We start from the raw sequence: 22,403 nt of genomic DNA on the forward strand, positions 1-22,403 counted from the left end.
TATAGTCTGGTACCCTATCTATTGCTGCAGATTTGCGTTTATTTGTAGATTTCGCAACAGGAAATCATGCCGCCATATCGCAGTGTACAAATTCGTGTGAAAAAGTGACATGCTGCAAGCCTTCACGAGTTATAATAATATTTCATCTTTAGTTTCCACAATTGATGCGTTCTTCCGCAAGCAGAACAATGAAGCTGTTAACCCACAATATGCTGACATCACATGTGAAAGGGGTGAAGAATGGTTACCCGTTAAAAATTGAGGTGAGCTCATTCAAAAATTCAACAATTCATGAACATGTGATGCTGCCCGTATCCGTATGGCCTTCGGCTTGTGTTTTTTTTTTGGTGTAACCTTCCTTTCGCTTCGGTCTGTATACAGAATACAAACACGGAATAATATATCATAATATTCAGAGATTGAATCCTTGTTACACTGATATCACACTTAAATCGATGAGATCACGTTTTTCTTTTAACTTTTCATCATACTCGAATGATTGATTGATTCATCATTCATTGATTGATTTGATTGATGTCGTGATGGAATGGATGGAGGCAGTCTAGACATGCTAGATAGGAAGGAAAACTAAATGTTCCCAATTTCATTGTGTTTTATTTTCATGGAGTCATTCAAGTTTTACAACAAAGCAATTTCTACAAATTAACAAAAAACTACAATATTTACAGATTGGTTTAAAAAAAATTAACGTCTTTGAATGAATTGCACACCAAATTCCAAAGAAATTATGAGTCAGTAACGAGACATTTTACAAGTTGAAAGTTTGCGTTGGTAAAATATTAGTCAAATAGGTCTACTCTAACTTCTTTTCTTTCTTTTTGTTCACATCCATCACGCATTCCCTCATTAGGCCTAATTTACGTGACTATTTTTTGGCTTCATTTTAGCTAGTACTAGTAGTATCTATGTGACAAAGTTAGTCATTGAAATGTCAGTAGTTTAGTGGCTTATAATTGATGTATTCTCTACTAGTGCTCATATCCGTCATTCAGTGTACCCACCCAAGCAACAACTTTCGTAGTGACTTTAAGCATATCAGGTACATGTGTATGAGTGTACTAAAATATACTTAGGTTAAAGGAACATTACAGAGTTGGTTTTTGCAACAAAACAGTTGCTGGCAGTGGAAGCACTTTATGTAATCCACCATATACATTTTACTGATGTAAATCAGTGATCTTCACGATATTTGTTTCTTACCAATTCTGTAACATTCCTTTAAGCTTTGATTTTGTTTTGCCATCAATCCAACAGGTTGTTTTTTGCTTTTAATTTAGCAGAGCCATATGGATGACAGTGTACTTTTATGACCCTGTCTGTGACCCCCTTTTGAGTCTTTCTATCAATGTGTGAGAATCAAATGAATAAAACTTGTTATCGATAGAGAGATCACACAAAGTTGTTTTTGTTCATTCACAGGTGGAAAATCTGAACGTAACTGAAGTTGACTTCAACCCTGACTTCATTGCCAGAATGATACCAAGACTGGAGTGGAAAGCTCTGTACGAGTCTGCTCAAACGGTAATTGAAAAAAATACTTTTGTAATAATGAAGAGATTTGAGTTCACTTTGACGTGAGAGACTCGTTGGCTAAATAAATGTGCAGTGTTTACATAGACTTAGTGCAGTTTCAAATAACCTGTAAGTGTAAGCATGATAAATTGCTGGAAGCAAAGAAAAATCTTGTTAAATTCCATAAAGTTAACATTTTCGCAATTATTTTTTAAAGCAACAAAACTTGCTAAGCAGAATTTTCTGCTTATTAGCTTTATGAAATTGGGCCCAGGTCTCATGCTTGGAAAATGTATGTAATATGGTTTAATGGCACCCTCGTGTGTCAGTAAGTTGACTGAGAGCGGAGTTAATTGTCACGTTTGTGGAGGGTGCACAGTAAGGCACTGCTTACAAAGCCAGTGTTAAAGGAGACCGCTGAATATCCAATTGCTAAATTTAAGGATTTTGAAGGACTGGGGCTGGTAAGCCCAAATAACAATTGCCTATCACAGGGTCAGGCATTCTCATCTTTATCAAATAATTTGGTGTGGAGTGACATAGGAAAGGAATATATTTGAGGATTCAGGCCACTGCAGGCCACCACTAAATCAAACCACCAAGTCTGACAGGGTTGGAGAAACATACTGAATTGCTTTGCTGCAACTGGGCAAAAATGCTGCAATCGTCTTCCTCAATCTGTTTGTTTAACCAATTCCCTGAGTTCCTTCAAATCCCAATTAAAAACCCACCTCAATCCTAAGTTACTCTAGATTGAATCATTGTTAATTTCATTGTTTTGTCCGTAAAACATGTAGTTTATCTTTTTGTTTGGTTGCTATTGTATTTCATAAGCGCTTTGTATCACTTTGGAAAAAGCGCTTTATAAGTAAGGTTATTATTATTGATTTATTGTTTGATTTATTTTCTTTTTCATTTCTTTCTCTACTATAGTTGAATGTTGTGGGCAAGCTCCCATCTGAACCAGTAGCGGATTATGAAAGTAATGAAGAATTCCTGAAAGAGGCACACAGAGTTATGCTTGAGGTAAGATAGTGGTTTATCAGATAAATGTAATTTTTATTTTAAAGAATCAAAACTCATTTGTAATGTAAATCATTCTCCAAGTTATTTGATGCCCCATTGAACATATTATTTTTATTGGATGATAGTGCTATTTGAAGTTGTAAAAGATTGATTGATTGATTATTGATTGATTGTGTACTATATTTATGTTTTGTACTATTATGCCGCAAATTAATGTGAACATTTTCGAGAACAGACTCATCAAAGTGCATGTGTTCTCTAAAGCATTTTCTGTGTAATTCTAAGTACCTTTAAACATTTTATTTTGTTCTAGGTGCTATAGGTCTATAGGTCTGTGGAGGACTATTTGTTTGTTTCCCAAATGATTTTTTTTTTAAAGAAAAGTCTCAAATTGCATTTATTGTTCTCTACAACATTTTCTGTGTATATTTTTGTTCCTGGTGCTACATATAAGCACTGTTTTGATTGATTACTTGATATTGTTTGATATTGTTTGATATTTGTCTGTGTACTATTTATATGCTGTGTACTTGTCCCCCCCCCCCCCCCCAAACTGAGAACATTTTCAAGAAAAGTCTCAAGTGCATTTGTTCTCTATAACAATTTTCTGTATAATCCAAGTGCCTTTGAACATATTTTTGTTCCTGGTGCTATATTGTATATGAATTGTTTTGATCGATTGATCGATTGATCGATTGATTGATTGATTTATTGATTGTGTACTATTTCTTTATTGTGTACTACAATGTTTTTTTCCCAATTGAGAACATTATTTTTAGAGAAAGGTCTCAAAGTGCTTTGTTCTCTATAACCATTATCTGTATAATCCAAAAGCCTTTGAACATAATTTTGTTCCTGGTGCTATGTTGTCTATGAATTTTTTTGATCAATTGATTGATTGATTGATCGATTGATTGATTGACTGATTGATTGATTGTGTACTATTTTTATATTGTGTACAATTATATTATTTTCCAAATGAGAACACTTTCAAGAAGTGTCTGGAAGTGCATATATTTTGTTCTCTATCTTGATTGATTGATTGAATTATTGATTTATTGACTTATTGGCTGACTGATTGACTTATTGATTGATTGATTGACTTATCGACCGATTGATTTATTGATTTACATGTACTTATATTGGTTGATTCATTGTTTGATTGATTCACTTTTTCATATTGATATGGAATTGACCTACATGTATTCATTGATTGATAGATTGACTGTGTATTATTTTATGATTCATACTATTTGATTTATTTTTTTATTTTTTTATTATTATCAGCCAGTGACTATTTTGATCTAGATATGTAATGATTGTTGTCATTGTTAGGCTTGCTTCAGTGCCAGAGAGAGATTGATACCTCCTGGTTTGTGGTCATTGTGTGTTTGACCACGAGGTGGCTCTCTCAGGGGAAGTGGCATTGTAATCAAGATATGCTTTGATTGAGAAATGTGTTGTTGGTACTGTAATTATTTTGCAAAGTATTGGAGTGCAGATTACTCATTCTCATCCATAAATACCTTGGAGAGTTTGGGCATTGTGAATGGTCGAATCGTGATCATGTGGTAGTGTTTAAAAAGACAGTTACTCATTATTATTTTTAAATAACTTTGCGAGTTTAAGCATTGTGATTGGTTGATTCGTGATCATGTGGTAGTGTTTATAAAGACAATTACTCATTCACATTCATGAGTACCTTGGGGAGTTTCAATATGCATTATGGTTGGTGGAATCGTGATCATGTGATAGTATTTTAGTAGGAAATGTTAAAGACTGGTTGGCTTTCATAGCCATATGTGTGTTAGCGCGCGAGGCTTACATAGGCTCTTAACCTGTTGGACTCTGATCAGGGTAGTATGCCTGATGGTTTAGAGCTAGTGTAACTAGTATAGTCCTCAATCCAACAGAATCAACAGAACATGCTTTTTGATTTGTAATGGTTTTTGAGGTAGATTACTTAGGCTCTAAAAACGATTGGACTCTGATTATGATTGGACTCTAATTATGATCCCACCTAAGGCTAGTTTTTATTAGTGTAGTCGTCAATCCAACAAAATCAAACAGATCATACAGTCTGAGTCTGATTTGAATGGTTATAAAGGTAGCTTACTAATAGGTAGGCCGTGTCCGAACCGACGACTTCGGCTACAGCTACGTCTAGATCAGCGCGTCTACCAGTGTTAAAGAATAGGCAGACGCGCGCGATCTAGCCGTAGCTGTAGCCGAAGTCGCCGTTTCGGACACGGCCTTAGTTTATGTAGGCTCTAAAAACTGTTGGACTCTGATTATGGTGGTGTGTCTGATCCCATGTAAAGCTAGTTTTATACAGTGTAGTCTTTAATCCAACAAAACAAAACATGCTGTCTGATTTTGACGGATTCGGGTCTGATTTTGATGGATCGAGGCCCTGAATCTATTTTTACGAGTAGTTTGAGTGTTTTATCGTGTTAGCCCCCTCTAAAGTCATTTCATGTGCTTATCATTTCTCACAGGTGGAAGTTACAGACGGTTTCCTGGTGTGCCCGGAGTCCGGCCGAAAATTCCCCATCAAAAACGGAATTCCCAACATGCTGCTGAACGAAGACGAAGTATGACATCACTAGATGACATCATGAATAATTAAAACTCTGTATGGTGATTGGTGGATGGTGTGGACTGAGGCGAGCCTTTGATGGGTCGGCTGGCCTGCTGTTGAAGAACAACAAAAAAAGTTGTTGCAGAATCAGGTCATGTTAACGCAGGCTTCAAATTAATCCACAGCACCCACAGCCTTTGCCAAGGTGCCCTGTGATTTTGCCGTGGTGCCCTGTGCTTTTGCTGTGGTGCCCTTTACAAAGCTCCATTGAACATCATCATTCCCTGCCTCAAATTAACCCACAGCACCCACAGCCTTTGCCAAGGTGCCCTGTGATTTTGCCGTGGTGCCCTGTGCTTTTGCTGTGGTGCCCTTTACAAAGCTCCATTGAACATCATCACACCCTGCCTCAAATTAACTCATGGCACCCACAGCAATTGCTGTGGTGCCCTGTGCATTTGCTGTGGTACCCTTTCCAAAGTTCCAATACAAATTGACTTTTTTCAGATACAAGTACCCCTTACCTGAGGAAAATTGCCATGCCTCTTTAAGAGCGAAGTTCAAGGGCTGTTCTGGTAAGTCAGAAATGAGATCCATGAAGTGAACAGATAACATTCATGTTTATGAAAAACAAACATCCTTATCATATTTTGTGGTCTGGTATTATGTGATATCTGTGGTTCATCTCCTGATGTTTACTACAAGTAACATTAGAACCCCATGAACAAGTACAATGAACTGCACACGCCTCCTTCCTGCTTGGGGGAGGGGGAAGCCCCCTGCAGCTGATTATTTTCACAAAACGCTAGGATTAATCCTATCTCAAGTTAGGACGAGTAATTCGTCCTATCTTAGGATGGGTTTAGTACGTCCCAACACCTAAAGATACAGCCGATTTCACGAAACGCTAGGATTAATCCTATCTTCAGTTGGGACACGTAACTTGTCTTAACTTAAGATGGGTTCAATACGTCCTAACGTCTATGGATACGGAACTTAACTAAAGTTTAATCCTAAGTTGGGATGAGCTTGGTGAAATCGACGGCTGGTATTGCAATGTCACTCATGTGAAAATGTGATGTCCTCTTCATATTTTGCTATTATCTTGTAGATACATTTAATACTAGAAAACACATCATTTTTTGCCATACATTACTGTTTGATATTTCAGCTGAATATCTGTGTTTTTAAAATGTTTTCTGTAATTATGAAAATCACGTGTTTCTTGTTCATAGACACACTGTATTCAAATATTGGTTTATAAGATACTAAATTACTGGTCAATTTACATTGAGGTCAATTTACTGGTCAGTTTACAGTTATGTTAACCGACTATAGTAAATTTACATTGAGTTTAATTAACTAGTCAGTTCACAGTTATGTAAACTGTTTAATCAGTTTACTCTAAGATTAATTTACTTGTCAGTTATGTTAACAGTTACAATTATGTTAACTGACTGGCCAGTTAACATTGAGATTAACTGCTAGTCAATTTACATTTAGGTTAAATTAGCAAATTTACACTTTGTTTTCAAACGTAATTTTGATCTGATTTGTAAATAAATATAAGTACCACAGCTTGAGTTTGACTATGGAGTGTTCAATTGCAAAATTTGATTGTATCCATCAATCTTGCACCATGTTTTGTTCTTGTTCAGATGATATTCCCGTCAAGGGAACTCAGCAAACTCCCACAAGGGGATGGACATTGTAAGCACCAAGCTTGCGACAGCGAATCTCTCTCGTACAAACATTGGTTTATTGTCTATCATTATGAATTGCACAAACCCAGAAATTGTAATTCAGTAACTTAATAAAAGACTTGTGGTCTGTCGTGGTGAGATAGTCGAATAGATGGCAAAATGATTTGTGTTACTGCGATCGAATACTTCGCTTTTGCAAAGCTGCCAGCTGCCGACTACTACTACTCGCCCCATACTCGGCATGAGAGCAGTTGTCTCGCAGGGTACTAGTCTCGCGAGAATATCGCCAGTGTCGCGGGGGTCGCAGAGAGACTCAGAACGCTATAAATGCGGCAAACATTTGACGAATTGTCCACGAGTCTAGTACCTGAACGCAGTACTTAGTTTAGTAATTTTTTGAGTCATTGGGAAATCAGCGGTTAGCCGGGGATTCGAACCCACAACCTTGTAATTGCAATTCCTGCAGTCTGAACATTTGGCCACGATGACACATGTCCCGAAAGACTTTGGCTCAACAAATGTTCAGTCCCCACTCTCCTGTGTATCTTGTACTCTTAGGTGTTCCAGGCAGAAGGTATTGTTAGGGATTATGTTTTTATGTTCACATAACAGTTACTGTTTCAAGGATGCGTTTTTGTAATAATTTATCCACTCGGGTAACAATGCAATTTCCTTATTTGTGGTTGTTAGAGTATATCAGTGTGAAACCAAAATCATTTACGGAACTGTATGATATCTGACCACTTGACTTCTAAGGTTTAATTTTGTTTACCCTTTGGACAGCCCCTTGAAAACCACACTACAGCATGTCCTGGTCTTTGTGCCTTATGCGGTCACTGCTAGTGCAGTGAAAGATAAACACTTTCAAAGAAATGCAGGCAATTGGAAATTCCCCCCTTTGTTAGAATGACCACTGTGACCACTGGAAAGATACCCTAAAGTGTCCGACCAGTGACCAAATGATATTTCGTAATGCGTGTGTATTTATCATTATTTATCAGTAACTTGTGTAAATAATTTGGCCCAACATCACAAGGACGGCCATTTCATCGGGCTGTCGATCCAAACCAAATGTCAACAGGGGTACGTTGCCACTAGACTTGGACAACAAGTCGTTTATGGTCCTACACGGTGAGATAGTCGGATTGCAGTGGTGCTCTCCGCGCGAACTGCTGGTTGCGCGACTACTGCGCGCTGCCCGACTTCATGGGGAGTGTGGAAGTCGGCAACCAGCAGTTCAGTGACAACTCGACTATCCCACCGCGTGGGACTATTAACGACTTGTCCACAAGTCTACGTTGCCACCTACTCCTGTGGCTGAAATGGGGTTACCTCCTTCTCAGAAGATGTAGGCACGGTATCGTCCCCTGTAGGAGCCTGGCTGGTAGAGCAGAATACACCTCATTCCCCACTGTGTATACGGTTAAGTGCCTTGCTCAAGGACACGCCTTCGAGTCGATGCCCGTGCCACCACCCCCCCCCCCCCGCATCACACTCTTTGAAATGTGAAGTGTAATAACCCCTTGAAATATTGGCTTAAATGTGACAACCCTTTCAAATATTATTGGCTTAATGTGTAACCCTCTGAATATCGGCTTCAATGTAATAACCCTTTGAAATATTGGCTTCAATGTAATAACCCCTTGAAATATTGGCTTAAATGTGACAACCCTTTCAAATATTGGCTTAATGTATAACCCTATGAATATCAGCTTCAATGTAACAACTCTTTGAGATATTGGGCTGACATGAGTGTGATAACCCTTTGAAATATTGGCTTAAAATGTGATAATTTCACTGTTTTAAACCTGTTCCATGTAACACAGACAACGTTTAACAAATTTTATTTCGCCCAAAATTGCAGAAGTTCCCCTCGAAACAAAATGGTGCACTCTTTGTGGCCCCATAAAAACTGTTGCCCTAGTTCTGCGGCTGACAGATTAATGTGCGTTTTTCTGGAAAAATTTAAATTCTGAGAACCTGTCACGGACTTCTTTATTATAACCAGGATATGTATTTTTGTGTTCGTACCCTGTTCTGGAAATAGCTTTAGGGAAGCAAAAAATTATTTTGTGAAGGCCTAAAATAGAAAGAGAGGTGACCAGGTATTTCGTTTTCACACAATGACGGGCCAGTTCCGGAAGCTTTCATTTTACTTGCACTTTTCAACCAGCTGTTTCCTCACGGATCGGAACGAAAAGTACTCGATTTTGTCTTCAAAATAAAATCTTCAATACCTTGTTGTTTGGAATTCCTACTAAAATAAAATACTTCCGTCTATGCTGCTTTTAAACTGTAGATCAGATTGTTTGATCAGATTTGTGTGACGACAAAAGTCATCTTACAAAATCAGAAACGGACCTTGGTTTTTGTAACGTAGCACACCGGGGCTAGCATACGGTTATAATACTGTGCATTATTTTACATGAAGGTTTATAGCTAAGATTTTAAACATGTATTGACATAAAATGTATCTTTCTGATGTATTATACTTGAAGTGATCTCCACTAGTTTAATGGTCAAATGAAGTTAAATTATGACAAGAATGAATTAACATATTTTACCAATTTATTATTGACATAATTAAACATGAGAAGTTGAGCACCATTAACAAGTTTCGGATTTGGGGGTTTAAAAGTTATCTCTTTTCTAAATCTGCATTATATAGGGTGTAGTTTCTAAAAAGGTTTAATCTAGTAGCAAAAGCTCCCCAGTACTTCTACCAAGTAATTTGTATGATCATACATACTTTGGGATACCAAAGATATACTTGCCTTCACTGCAAACTGTTGCAAATTGGCTGTTATATTAGTACTTTTGAAGTTCTACTAAATTTATTTGTTTCTCGAAAACTATCATACTGTTTCTTATATTACTAACGGCACATTATTGGAAGGCATTAAACTTTTCGGTGGAACGTTCGCCCATAAAAGAGCCCAAGTGAAAACCAGCCTAACATGGAATGTCGAATTCATATACATGTACAATATTGTTTGACATGGTGTCGCTATTCAGTCGCTGAAAAAGACCGCGTGGCTGAACAGAAAGGTTGTTGACTAATTAGTTGATTTGCTGTTGTCATTGGTTGATCGTATTGTTGATGGTGTAGCTGATGCTGTGGATACTGTTGTGGACCTTGGGGTCTGTGTACTTGGTGTAAGTCTGGTTTGTGTTGTGGTGGATGATGCTCCTGTATTGGACGCTGTGGATGCTGCTGCTTCAGAACCTGTTGACGGTGTTGTTGGTGTTGTTGATGTTGATGTGTTTCATTTAGAAGTAGTGGATGTTGATGCTGCCTCTGATATTTCCGTGGTTGTTGATGATGTTCAAGATGTGGATGTTTACCTTGTAGTCGATGTGGAATTTGTTGTTGTTGTTGATTAGATTCCCCAGATTGAACGCCACAGTTCGGTAAATGTTTACACAGAATCTCTTGAAGCTTGAGTTTTTCCTTTTGTAGCTGAGCGATCTCCTTGGCCAAATCCCCATTTTCATCCTCGAGATCATCAGATTCCTGTAGGCGATATAAATCAATATAACTGCTGTTATTTTATTGCTAAGAGAGGTTTGTGGTCGCACCATGTAAATATCTCTTTTTAGTAGTGTTAGCTCTGAAAAGAACCGGTGGTTTATAACACCTCAAAGTTTCAATCAGATAATGCTCTGAACTCCGTTATTTTATCGTAGTGTTAAGAGTGTTTTTCGAACTGCTTTTTCTTTGATTTTGTAAAAGAAAAAGCTCCGTTTTTCACAGGAAACCGTATTGTTGTTATCCAGCGGTGCCCGTTTTCGGCACCTTTGGAAACCAAGGGCATAAAGGGGAACTAAAATGACTCCATATGGGAATACTAAAGACTTAGGTGCTCCACAAGGAGTTTTGTGTACACAGTTTATGGGATGGGAACTGCTAAGTGCAGGGACAAAGAAAATAATGCTCCTTAAAGCAAGTGGACACTATTGGTAATTGCCAAAGTCCAGTCTTCTTACTTGCTGTATCTCAACATATGCATAAAATAACAAACCTGTGAAAATTCGAGCTCGATTGGTCGTCGGAGTTGCGCGATAACTATGAAAGAAAAATTCACCCTTGTCACACGAAGTTGTGTGCTTTCAGATGCTTGATTTCGAGACCTCAAATTCTAAACTTGACGTCTCGAAATCAAATTCGTGGAAAATTACTTCTTTCTCGAAAACTTCTCCACTTCAGAGGGAGCTGTTTCTCAAACTGTTTTATACTACCAACCTCTCCCTATTACTCGTTACCAAGGAAGGTGTTATGCTAATCATTATTTTGAGTAATTACCAATAGTGTCCACTGCCTTTAAGGATCCATTTTTGAGAATGTGTGTAATTATTTGTTTGACATAGAAATTGCCCATACACAGGAAAGTTGTGTGGTTTGCACACTCGAGGGATGCTTCTTGAACATTCATAGTGTACTCTTTGACTATGACTTCCATACAGTCACTAAATAATCGACTATTTTAACACACAATGCCTATTGTACTTTGTGCCCAATAAGCCTGCCCCTTCCATCAAGGGAAGAAATGGGGATTTTTTAGGTCCGGTTCTATAGGGGTAAATGCATCCGGGACACATTGGGTCATCTCTTGGCTCTAATGCAATGAAGAAAAAAAGCCGCAACCGTGAAACCATGTTTAGACTACAAACATTTGTTTGCGCAATCCGTATGGCAAATAACAATATAAATATAGGGATACAACATTCTTGAAAGAGTTTTTTTTTTTTCTATTTTTTTTTTGTTGCCAAACCGGTTCCAATCCTTTGTGTATTTTATCATTATATGATTCATGTTACTATACTGAAGTTTTATTGGCCCCTCCCTTTACAGGCAGTGGACACTATTGGTAACTACTCAAAGTAATTATTGGCATAAAACCTTTCTTGGTGACGAGTAATGGGGAGAGTTTGGTGGTATTGTGAGAAACGGCTCCCTCTGAAGTGCCATAGTTTTCGAGAAAGAAGTAACTTTCCACGAATTTGATTTCGAGACCTCAGGTTTAGAACTTGAGGTCTCGAAATCAGCCATCTAAACGCACACAACTTCGTGTGACGAGGGTGTTTTCTTCTTTCATTATTATCTCGCAACTTTGATGACCGATTGAGCTCATATTTTCTCAGGTTAGTTATTTTATGCATATGTTGAGATACACCAACTGTGAAGGCTAGTCTTTGACAATATACCAATAGTGTCCACTGCCTTTAAACATAGGTTTTAGTAATCATATTATTATAGAATGCGTTCCTGTATTAGAGTCTTGGTACGTTTTATATTGCATTTTAATCCAAGCATACTGTGGTTGCAACTAAATAAATTAACAAACAAATAAATATACAAATAAAATCACCGGTGAGGGGCTACACTTTTACAGATTCGGGCTGTCGGCCCGAAATGTCACCAGTGTGCACCTTCTCATTAAAACAAAACTAACATTTTAAAACAAACACAAAACACGAAAGATTTTCTTGAAAATCTGAGCAACGTTGTGAAAGTTTATCAAGTTAGTTTTGTTGTTTCTAATTCTTGAAAACGATGAGAGAGGACAGAACGTTCTCTTCCAAAAAAAATTCAAGTTTGTTCTTTAATTCCCCGTAGAGGGAAGCAAGCAGTATAACTTCCTTGTTAATAGGATACAATGCTTTTGTTTGTTGTGATATACCAGGAAACCGGAAGAAAACATTCGATTTGGTTTTAGGATTAGGAAATTAATTTTCGGCTATAACAGTCCTCTCGTTTTAATTATAGCAGAAATTGGCTGCTTCACTTTACTCGAAATCATTAGAATTGTGATCGAAATTGAAGCTGAAAATGCAAATAAATTTATTTAAATTCCTGTATATTATCAGTGAAAATGAGTTTGATTCCCTGTAAACTTCAGGAGAAATCGTATAGCACTTATTGTTGGAACTAATTAAATAATAATAATTGTCATTATTCCCATATCACATTGACACGCTTTGTGTTATCTATCGAAGTCACGCTGCCTCTCTTGGACAAAACTGGATCATTTAAAATATTATTATTTTGTAGCCCTCTGTATTAATTCTTCATTCAAAGTGTAAAGATGATCGGTTTTCCAAATAGTTATTCCACTCTAAACTTCTCCAACATTTATTTTTACCTTTACCTTCACACTTTTTCTAAAAATAAGCCGACAGTGCATCAAAACCAAAACTATCAAATTTAGAATTGCATGGAGGTGTTTTAAGAAACAGATCTCTCTGAAACGGACGCTCCAGATTTCGAGGAAAACGAACCACACGCCTTGTTGTACAGTATCCTACGATCCAAACACTTGTCTCGAATGTGGAATATGGAAATACTTCTGGACGATGACCAGATCGTAAGTTAAAGAGTTCAGTAAAACAAACTGCACAAAAAAATCGTCGTTATAATCAATGGAACCTTTAGTTGTTGAGACAGAAGTGAGTATGTGTATGATACGTTCGGTAATCACTCTTAAAATTCATGGAAATAAAAACTTTTGGTTTGAAGCCTACATCAGATTGCGATGGTATAAAGCATTATTATAGAAAATATTTCAGTTCGAAGTAATGCGGTTCTTGAAATAGATACCAGTTTTTATGCCACAATATTTTAATCTGAAAAGCGTTAATGTCAGCAACGCTTGTCAGATTGTGTCGCTCCGGTTTTTTGTTGTTACGATATCTCAAAACCGCCAACACCTTTTGAAATGAAATGTTCACAGGTTATTTTCGTTGCATGTATATCTAGATTTATAGAGGATTTAAAACAATCGAACGGTTCCAAAAACCAAGGTATAAAGACAGGCAACGAAAGCGTTTGCCCCGTGCTCCCTGGTCATTGCCTTGGTGTCCTTAAAATGCTCCAGTAGAAATGTGCCCACCAACAAGGAGAAATTGCATTGGTGCCATTGCCCTTTCAAAAACGAAACGTGCAGGCCTGATACTTCACAGAAGTAACGAAGGCGAATGCCTAAACATGCCACCGGTTGCATTGCCTTGGTGCCCTTGAAATGTTCCAGTAGACATTTACAAACTCCTCATAACGCTAAGGATGCCTTTTACGACAGAGAAAATGCCTTGCCTTTTCAAAACAAGCATACAGGACAACGCCTTTAACTTTGTTGATTTTTAAGAATAACACGTACCTGTACGAGTGTAGCGGCTCGTTGTCGACGCCTGTCCCTGCATCGAGCTGCTGCCACACGGTTCCGTTCTCGCTTCTGTTTGATCCTCATCTCGTCCTCGGCCGATAACTTTACTTACAAAATTAACACAAATGCACAGAAATTGTTATTGTTTATGTTTGTGAGACAATAAACTTTATTAAAGAAGGCTTAACTTCTAGATGATGAGATTTCCAACATATGCATAAACTAAAAACGTTGAAAATTTGGGCTCAATATTGGTCATCGAAGTTGCAAGAAAATAACGAAAGACAAAACACCCCTGTTAACCAAAATGTCACGCTTTCAGATGCCTACAAAAGGCTTCAAATAATGAAATTACCTCTTTCTCAGAACTATGTTATTTCAGAGGGAACCGTTTACAATGTTTTGTACTATCAACAGCCCTAGTTGCTAGTTCCCTAAGTAAGTTTGTTATGCTCATAATTGGACACCATTTATATTAAGTACCTACCAAACGTGCCCAGTGCCTCTATTAAAATTTTGTATCAATCTTAATTGCTTAGCCTGACGTAACAATATAAACCGATAGGCGATACTGATAACTCATATTACGATGAATCTTAGTGCTTTGTGAAATCTAACACCGGTGTAAACAAGGAATCGATCTCACAGTTAACCATTTGTGACGTTATATCATCGTTTAGATTCGGTTATTGTGTTCTTTGGCATTTTTCCGCAAAGCGGATTTCACAAATTTAAACACCGTTAGATACCGGTACCTGCTCTCCAGTGGCAAGGGTTAAAATAATGACAAATAAACCACAGATATTGCTTTCTCCTTTCTCTTCCTATTTATAGGTCCGATCTATACGGATAATATTTCGATAGCCATTTTGTTTGCACTTTGAGCGACCTTTCGATGTGAAATCTAATGAATAATTCGATGTCACAATCAAAGAAACACAATATACCGCGTTGTTTTAAAAATTAGAACAAGTTGCGATGACAAGACTTGCACCTTTCACTGTTTTGAATGTAAAGTACGGGAACTCTTACAAAACTTTACAAGAATGGTTGGCATTGGAAACTAGGCCGTGACACTTGTGTCCTTAAGCAAGGCACTTAACCATTGCTTCGTCCTTTTGGATGGAACGTGCAGCCGTTGGTCCCATGTGTTGTGTAACGCATGTTAAAGAACCAAGTGCACTTATCGAAAAGAGAAGGGGTTCGCCCCGGTGTTCCTGGCTGTGGCTCCCTAATGCGCCGTAGCACCTTGTAAACCCTTATAAGGTGCTAACTAATTGGGCCCCCAGAATTCATCACTGCAATAACCTATCTTTCTGAAAGTTTGTATATACTCAGCGCCTTGAGTACCTTGTTTGGTAGATACGTGCGCTATATAAGACTTCGATATTATGATAATAAATTATTAGGCGCCAAGTCAGCATACTATGCTCACCATGATGTACAAAATTCTCAAGTAGAATATTATCTGATTCCTATAAACAACCGTTCAACAAGAGGACACAAGCAAGTAATAGGCCTACAAGCCCCCCCCCCCCCTAGAGAAAGAGACGTAATTTTTCGCTCGAAATTTTGAATCTGAAAAAGGTTTCAGGCATGAAGCCATTCTTATGCATCTGAAAGCACACAAATCTGTACCACAATTATGTTTTTTTCCTGTCATTATATTCCTGCAACTTCGATGACCAATTGAGCCCAAATTTATACAGTGTTTGTTTAGTTATTTCCTTACAATTCAATGACCAATAATCGAGCAAAAATGTCCACCTGCCGTTAAAGGTTTAATGCAGGATAGAGCTGAAAAAGAAAATATAGACTGTGCTCAAGTGATGTGTGATTAACCACCATGATACATGAACTAACAAACCTGTGAACATTTTGGGTCAACCGTTGTGCGAGACAGGAGAGTGAAAAACCGTTTTACTTTTACCTCAATTTGAAGTCAGCTGTTTCGTGTTTTTAAAAGGTTTTTAGATTCAGTTTATTTGATTCAGATAGATTCTTTTTCAGAGGGAATTATTTCATAGAAAATAATGTTCACATTTGCTTTCAGACACTGATGTTTTGTATCATTTCCACCGTTATGCTAATAAGAATTATTTTGTAGTTATTAAGATTTTCTCTGGCATATACATTTCAAAGCACCAATCGTCCTCAGGATTTCAAGAAAAAAAAATATATACCGTGTAATTCTCGTAGTCCGTGTTCTCCTCGTTGCTCCTGATCTCTCCTCGGTCGTCCATGCCGTCTCTTGGCGTATCTCCCCCCGGTGTCGATCCCCTCTCGGACTCGCTCTCTCGTTCTTGGTCGTTTCTCGATGACACGTTGACCGTGAATTCTCTCTTCTGGCCATGGGGTCCCTCAGCCATATTAAACCCACTGCCTGGTGATCGGCCGCGCTGCTCGTGCATATTGTCGTACAGTATTGAAACCATACTCCACTTGCAGTAATAGTGAAGAACTGCTAGCCGCTTTCAAAAGTTCCGGGTGACTACAAAATTTGCTCTAATAAAGGAATTCACCGGGAAATAACGAGGGAAACAAATACACTCGTTAGCATGCGTCATGGTGTAAGAAATAAATCAATTTCATCCCCACTCTTAAAAAAACCCTTTAAAAAAACCAGCTTAGAATACTTAGGCAGGGTTACAGTCGTACCAGAAGGTGCCGCACGGAACTCATTCGAGCTATAAACTCCTTTACAAAGATTTCGCAGAAGCTTGTGGGGGTAAAATCATCACCCCACTGAATAACCTGTTTCACAAACAATTGATCTTTTGCAATCCAAACTGGTACAGGATCACCGAAAACTCACCTTTAAACGGATAAGTCCAAACACTCAACGGACCAAGGAGCTTTTATTCCTCAAGAGAATAGATTGCGATGAGTTCTTTTTTATTTTCTTCGCAACTACGCGCAAAAAGCACCGTAAAACTTGTCATGAATGGGGTTGCCGATGACACTCCCCAACTAGATACACTAGCCCTGGATGTTTGAATCTCTTTTATGAGCAAATATAATATAGGATGCCACTTTATAGGACGGCACCGAATTTAGATGAAGGAAGCTCGGGAACATTTTGAGAAGGTTGTGTTACATGCTATAGAGGAAGCACTCAAAAGTATAAGACTTCCCTGTCCTTTTAACTGGAAATTAGGAAACATTCGTAGAGATGGGGGTTAATTGGAAATTACTTATTTTGTTGGAATGAACTTTCCAACCTGAACTTCTAAGTGAGTGTATTGGAATGAACTTTCAAAGCAAGCTGAGCTTCAATAGAGTGACATCGACCATGACAAAGTACACTCAGTGGACAGGGTAAATCTCAACACACCCACATAATCGTAAAACGTTTTTTCAAACTAGCCAATCCCTTCTTCAGATATGCACAGCGGTGTGACCCCCCCACCTCCTTCATTTGACTTTCTGGATCCGCTCCACTACATTCACTCACTATTCAAACCTATACGATTTGGTCCAATTTAGAAATTGCAAAGTAAACATTCACAACACAGACCTAGGCTTATTTCCAATATCCAATAACGAAGTAGCAAATAGAGAATGCCTGTAGAAACCTATTCGATTGTCATATCGAAATTAGAAAGTAGAAACAAGCCTGTGTGAATAATTATTGTCCAAAATAAAACTAACTTTTCTGTCACCCAACCGATATAACATGTTTCTCAAACACCATGGAGTTTGAAGTGTGAACGAATGGATGCAATAACATCCAAAATCAATCAAATTAAAGATGCAGTTTCTATGCCTCAATGAAACATGCTCTTTAAAAACACGAATATAGATACTATACTAATTTCAACATAACAATACATGTATTGTAGTCTAAAGGTAATATCAAAGTCAAGCCGCTGTGACTATTCAGTCAGGCTTGCAACCGTCATTACTGTTGCTTCGTCATTTCCGTATCACGGGATAAACTTTGGTCAAGGTGTGATTCTGAGTGGACAAACATTTTGCAATTATTTGTCCCTTGACGTTTCAGTGTGAAATAATATGAGCAAGAACGTAGGTGTAAAGTTTTAATCTATAGGCCCGTGTCTGTTTTTGGCTATTGTGGTCCCGTTTAATTGCTTTATTTCTTTGCAATGCATTTTGTTTTTGCGATTTCATTATAGAGCTGTTATGCAGAAAATATTCGTCTGCTTAGCAGAAACGAGCAGGAAACCAGGCACAAATCATACATGTGACATGGTAGCTTGACTGGTTATTCTGTTAAGCATAATTTTGTGCTTAGCAGCTTGTTGTGCTTAAGCAGCTCAATGGAATTGTGACTTGGGAACCATGTCATCGTTATGTGTACCATTCACCGGTGGTACCATTAATAGTGAAAACAGTATTATGTTGGTACAGCAAAAAATATAAAACGACTATGCATCGTGTTATCATATCCCCAAGTTGCTTTACAGATTTCTGCTTATCTAAGCAGGAGACCATTTATAAATGGTATACATGTAAACTGGTATTTTGGATGGTAACCTTATTCTGGTAAGCGTAATGTTGTTGTACTTAGCTAGCTTGTATGCCTGCATGAGTTAAGCAGCTCTCTTTGAAATTGGGCATGGGCTCATTTCGAATCCAACTAAAGCATCGAGAATAATTGGCAGAGCATACCTTGAATCAAGATAAGGTACAGCGTTGATATTGTTCACACATAACAACAATACCACATCCACTGCTATTCATACCTTCATTGAATCAATATAAGGTACGATATTCGTAATTATCTACTGGCAAGTATACCACGTCTCGATTCGGCACATGCACAAAACTGCGGCTGTTGATAGGATGTCAAAGTATTACAGGAACACGTTGCCTTGGATCGGACGAGTTGGTATATAAAAAGCGTTTGAAACCGTTTGTTATGAAATGTATATGGTAAGAAAGATGTTTTAAAAGTAGAATATAATGATCCACACAAGTATCACTCAAAACTGCACGGTTTTCATTTTACGTCGCGAACTATCACGGTCGGCCATTTATGGGAGTCAAAATTTTGACTCCCATAAATGGCCGACCGTGTTATGACGAGGTAAAAAGAAAACCACGCAATTTCGAGGCACATTTGTGTAGATTATTGTATTCTACTTTTACATCATCTTTCTAACCATATGCATTTTATAACAAACGGTCACAAAACGCTTTTCAAAGACCAACTCGACCGATCCGCTGTTCCTTTAATCGCACTGTAACATGTCAACATACAATTTTATTTCAAACGTCAACTATTTCTCATAATTTCTAGGATATTACCGATAACTCTCTTTGACTAAAATATTAAAATTAATGAACTTACAAATATTTGTAAACTGTCAAGCTGATGGGTAGATGAAAAATGACACAAATCCACTAAACAGTGATCGACTTCACATCGTAGACCGGTTACGCACTCTGTGTTGTCAGGTAGCACTGGCGGCCAATACGTACAGATAAGGGAATTCACGCAGATCTGTTTTGACTGAGTGGGTTCCGAGAACTGTTCAAATGGGAACTACGTGCCTGAGTTCGAGGGGCTATCATAAAGATGCTGTTGAAACACGAACAAAGTGGATCAATTTAGTTATCAAGTTGTTATATCTGATATTGTTCTAGATGTGTCAATTTCAAATGGCAGAAGGAGAATAATCATGAGTTAAAAACTGTTTGCCTATTTTCTTTTGGTCATTTTGTATAAGTGATTGTTGACGAGAAATCCAATCCCATCATCTTACTATACGCTCTATAGCCACTAATTAAATGGTGACTATTTTGAGGTGCTACACAAGAAAAGAAAACAAACACAACAAATAAACAAATAAACAAACAAACAAACAAACAAACAAACAAACAAACATATGCACTGACAAACAACCAACAAATAAAAAACAACACAAGCAAAAAACAAACAAACAAACAAACAATAAAACAAACAAACAAATAAACAAACAAACAAACACCTCAATACCCCAAACAAACAAACAAACAAACAACCAAACAAAACAAGAGTGTACACTAAATTCATGGTGAGAATAAAACATGTCAAAACTGGAAGTTAATCATAACAAAACCAAATCACATGACCTAAACTACAAATCTAGACCAATTCTCAAAGCAAAATATCAGTTTTAACAACGTTCATTTTAGCTAAATACCCATATTATTACTTGCATTTTTGCAAATGATGAGGGCTGAGTTTTACTTCCTTTAGTGTTGAACAGAACACTGCTCTTACTTTATTTATTTATGTATTTGTTGTTTGTACGACGTTTGAGTCATTGTCATTTTTTCACAACCATCTATTTGCCCCTGAACCTTGTCGAGTCACTTCAGTTATTTATCATCAAATTAACTTCATATCTAAATTAAACTGCCAATATAAAGGCCTGTATGCTTCGTGTTTTTTTTTAAATGGAAGGGGCACCAAGGCATTTTCTCATTGGTTAAGGGCACCCTATGAAGAAATTGTAAATTTCTACTGGAGCATTTCAAGGGCACCAAGGCAATGACCAGGGGGCATGGAGGCAATCGCTTTCGTTTACTCCGTGAAGTACAGGCCTGAATACAATACATGGTAATCAAAAATACCTTTTGAGCATTATACATTGTAAATTAGTAAACGTTGTAGAGCTGACAAAATAGTCCTGCAACCCTGTTCCAGTGGTGTGTCTGTTTCTTGTCTTTTTGTTCATGCATTTCTTGTTTCCAGTGTTTTTCATGTGTAATTTTCCCCCAATTGTTTTCTTCGTATTTTAAAGTATTATCTTAGTTAAGTTTATTGATATATTTAGATGATCTTCCCGTAAAGGGAACTCGGCAAACTCCCACAAGGGGCTATAAACTCAAAGCGGGCAACAGCAAATCTCACTCATACAGTTATGAACTGCATGCACAAATCAAGACATTGTGATTTTAAACTAGAGGACAATACTTATTCTAGTCATTTTGACTCCCATAAATGGCCGACCGTGTTATGACGAGGTAAAAAGAAAACCACGCAATTTCGAGGCACATTTGTGTAGATTATTGTATTCTACTTTTACATCATCTTTCTAACCATATGCATTTTATAACAAACGGTCACAAAACGCTTTTCAAAGACCAACTCGACCGATCCGCTGTTCCTTTAATCGCACTGTAACATGTCAACATACAATTTTATTTCAAACGTCAACTATTTCTCATAATTTCTAGGATATTACCGATAACTCTCTTTGACTAAAATATTAAAATTAATGAACTTACAAATATTTGTAAACTGTCAAGCTGATGGGTAGATGAAAAATGACACAAATCCACTAAACAGTGATCGACTTCACATCGTAGACCGGTTACGCACTCTGTGTTGTCAGGTAGCACTGGCGGCCAATACGTACAGATAAGGGAATTCACGCAGATCTGTTTTGACTGAGTGGGTTCCGAGAACTGTTCAAATGGGAACTACGTGCCTGAGTTCGAGGGGCTATCATAAAGATGCTGTTGAAACACGAACAAAGTGGATCAATTTAGTTATCAAGTTGTTATATCTGATATTGTTCTAGATGTGTCAATTTCAAATGGCAGAAGGAGAATAATCATGAGTTAAAAACTGTTTGCCTATTTTCTTTTGGTCATTTTGTATAAGTGATTGTTGACGAGAAATCCAATCCCATCATCTTACTATACGCTCTATAGCCACTAATTAAATGGTGACTATTTTGAGGTGCTACACAAGAAAAGAAAACAAACACAACAAATAAACAAATAAACAAACAAACAAACAAACAAACAAACAAACAAACATATGCACTGACAAACAACCAACAAATAAAAAACAACACAAGCAAAAAACAAACAAACAAACAAACAATAAAACAAACAAACAAATAAACAAACAAACAAACACCTCAATACCCCAAACAAACAAACAAACAAACAACCAAACAAAACAAGAGTGTACACTAAATTCATGGTGAGAATAAAACATGTCAAAACTGGAAGTTAATCATAACAAAACCAAATCACATGACCTAAACTACAAATCTAGACCAATTCTCAAAGCAAAATATCAGTTTTAACAACGTTCATTTTAGCTAAATACCCATATTATTACTTGCATTTTTGCAAATGATGAGGGCTGAGTTTTACTTCCTTTAGTGTTGAACAGAACACTGCTCTTACTTTATTTATTTATGTATTTGTTGTTTGTACGACGTTTGAGTCATTGTCATTTTTTCACAACCATCTATTTGCCCCTGAACCTTGTCGAGTCACTTCAGTTATTTATCATCAAATTAACTTCATATCTAAATTAAACTGCCAATATAAAGGCCTGTATGCTTCGTGTTTTTTTTTAAATGGAAGGGGCACCAAGGCATTTTCTCATTGGTTAAGGGCACCCTATGAAGAAATTGTAAATTTCTACTG

The 22,403-nt window shown here is 37.4% G+C and overlaps 2 protein-coding genes across 3 annotated transcripts; one reads left to right on the forward strand and one right to left on the reverse strand.

Moving 5' to 3' along the window:
- Positions 1 to 93: 93 nt before the first annotated feature.
- LOC117299306 (multifunctional methyltransferase subunit TRM112-like protein) lies at positions 94 to 6,723 on the forward strand. Its single transcript, XM_033782813.1, has 4 exons — positions 94 to 263; positions 1,441 to 1,542; positions 2,467 to 2,559; positions 5,058 to 6,723. Exons 1-4 carry the CDS (start codon positions 165 to 167, stop codon positions 5,157 to 5,159), a joined length of 396 nt encoding a protein of 131 aa, XP_033638704.1. The 5' UTR covers positions 94 to 164; the 3' UTR covers positions 5,160 to 6,723.
- A 1,641-nt stretch (positions 6,724 to 8,364) lies between these two features.
- On the reverse strand, positions 8,365 to 19,427 carry LOC117294293 (GATA zinc finger domain-containing protein 10-like). Of its 2 annotated transcripts, none has more exons than XM_033776657.1 (4): positions 19,318 to 19,427; positions 16,187 to 16,508; positions 13,998 to 14,105; positions 8,365 to 10,357 (listed from the first exon to the last, which is right to left on the reverse strand). In XM_033776657.1, exons 2-4 carry the CDS (start codon positions 16,436 to 16,438, stop codon positions 9,851 to 9,853), a joined length of 867 nt encoding a protein of 288 aa, XP_033632548.1. In that variant the 5' UTR covers positions 16,439 to 16,508; positions 19,318 to 19,427; the 3' UTR covers positions 8,365 to 9,850. The 2 variants fall into 2 exon arrangements, with proteins under 2 accessions (XP_033632548.1, XP_033632555.1); XM_033776664.1 differs by lacking the exon at positions 19,318 to 19,427 and adding an exon at positions 16,819 to 16,957.
- Positions 19,428 to 22,403: the final 2,976 nt, after the last annotated feature.

Source organism: Asterias rubens, chromosome 1 (genome assembly GCF_902459465.1).
Source record: "Asterias rubens chromosome 1, eAstRub1.3, whole genome shotgun sequence".
Classification (NCBI taxonomy): domain Eukaryota; kingdom Metazoa; phylum Echinodermata; class Asteroidea; order Forcipulatida; family Asteriidae; genus Asterias; species Asterias rubens.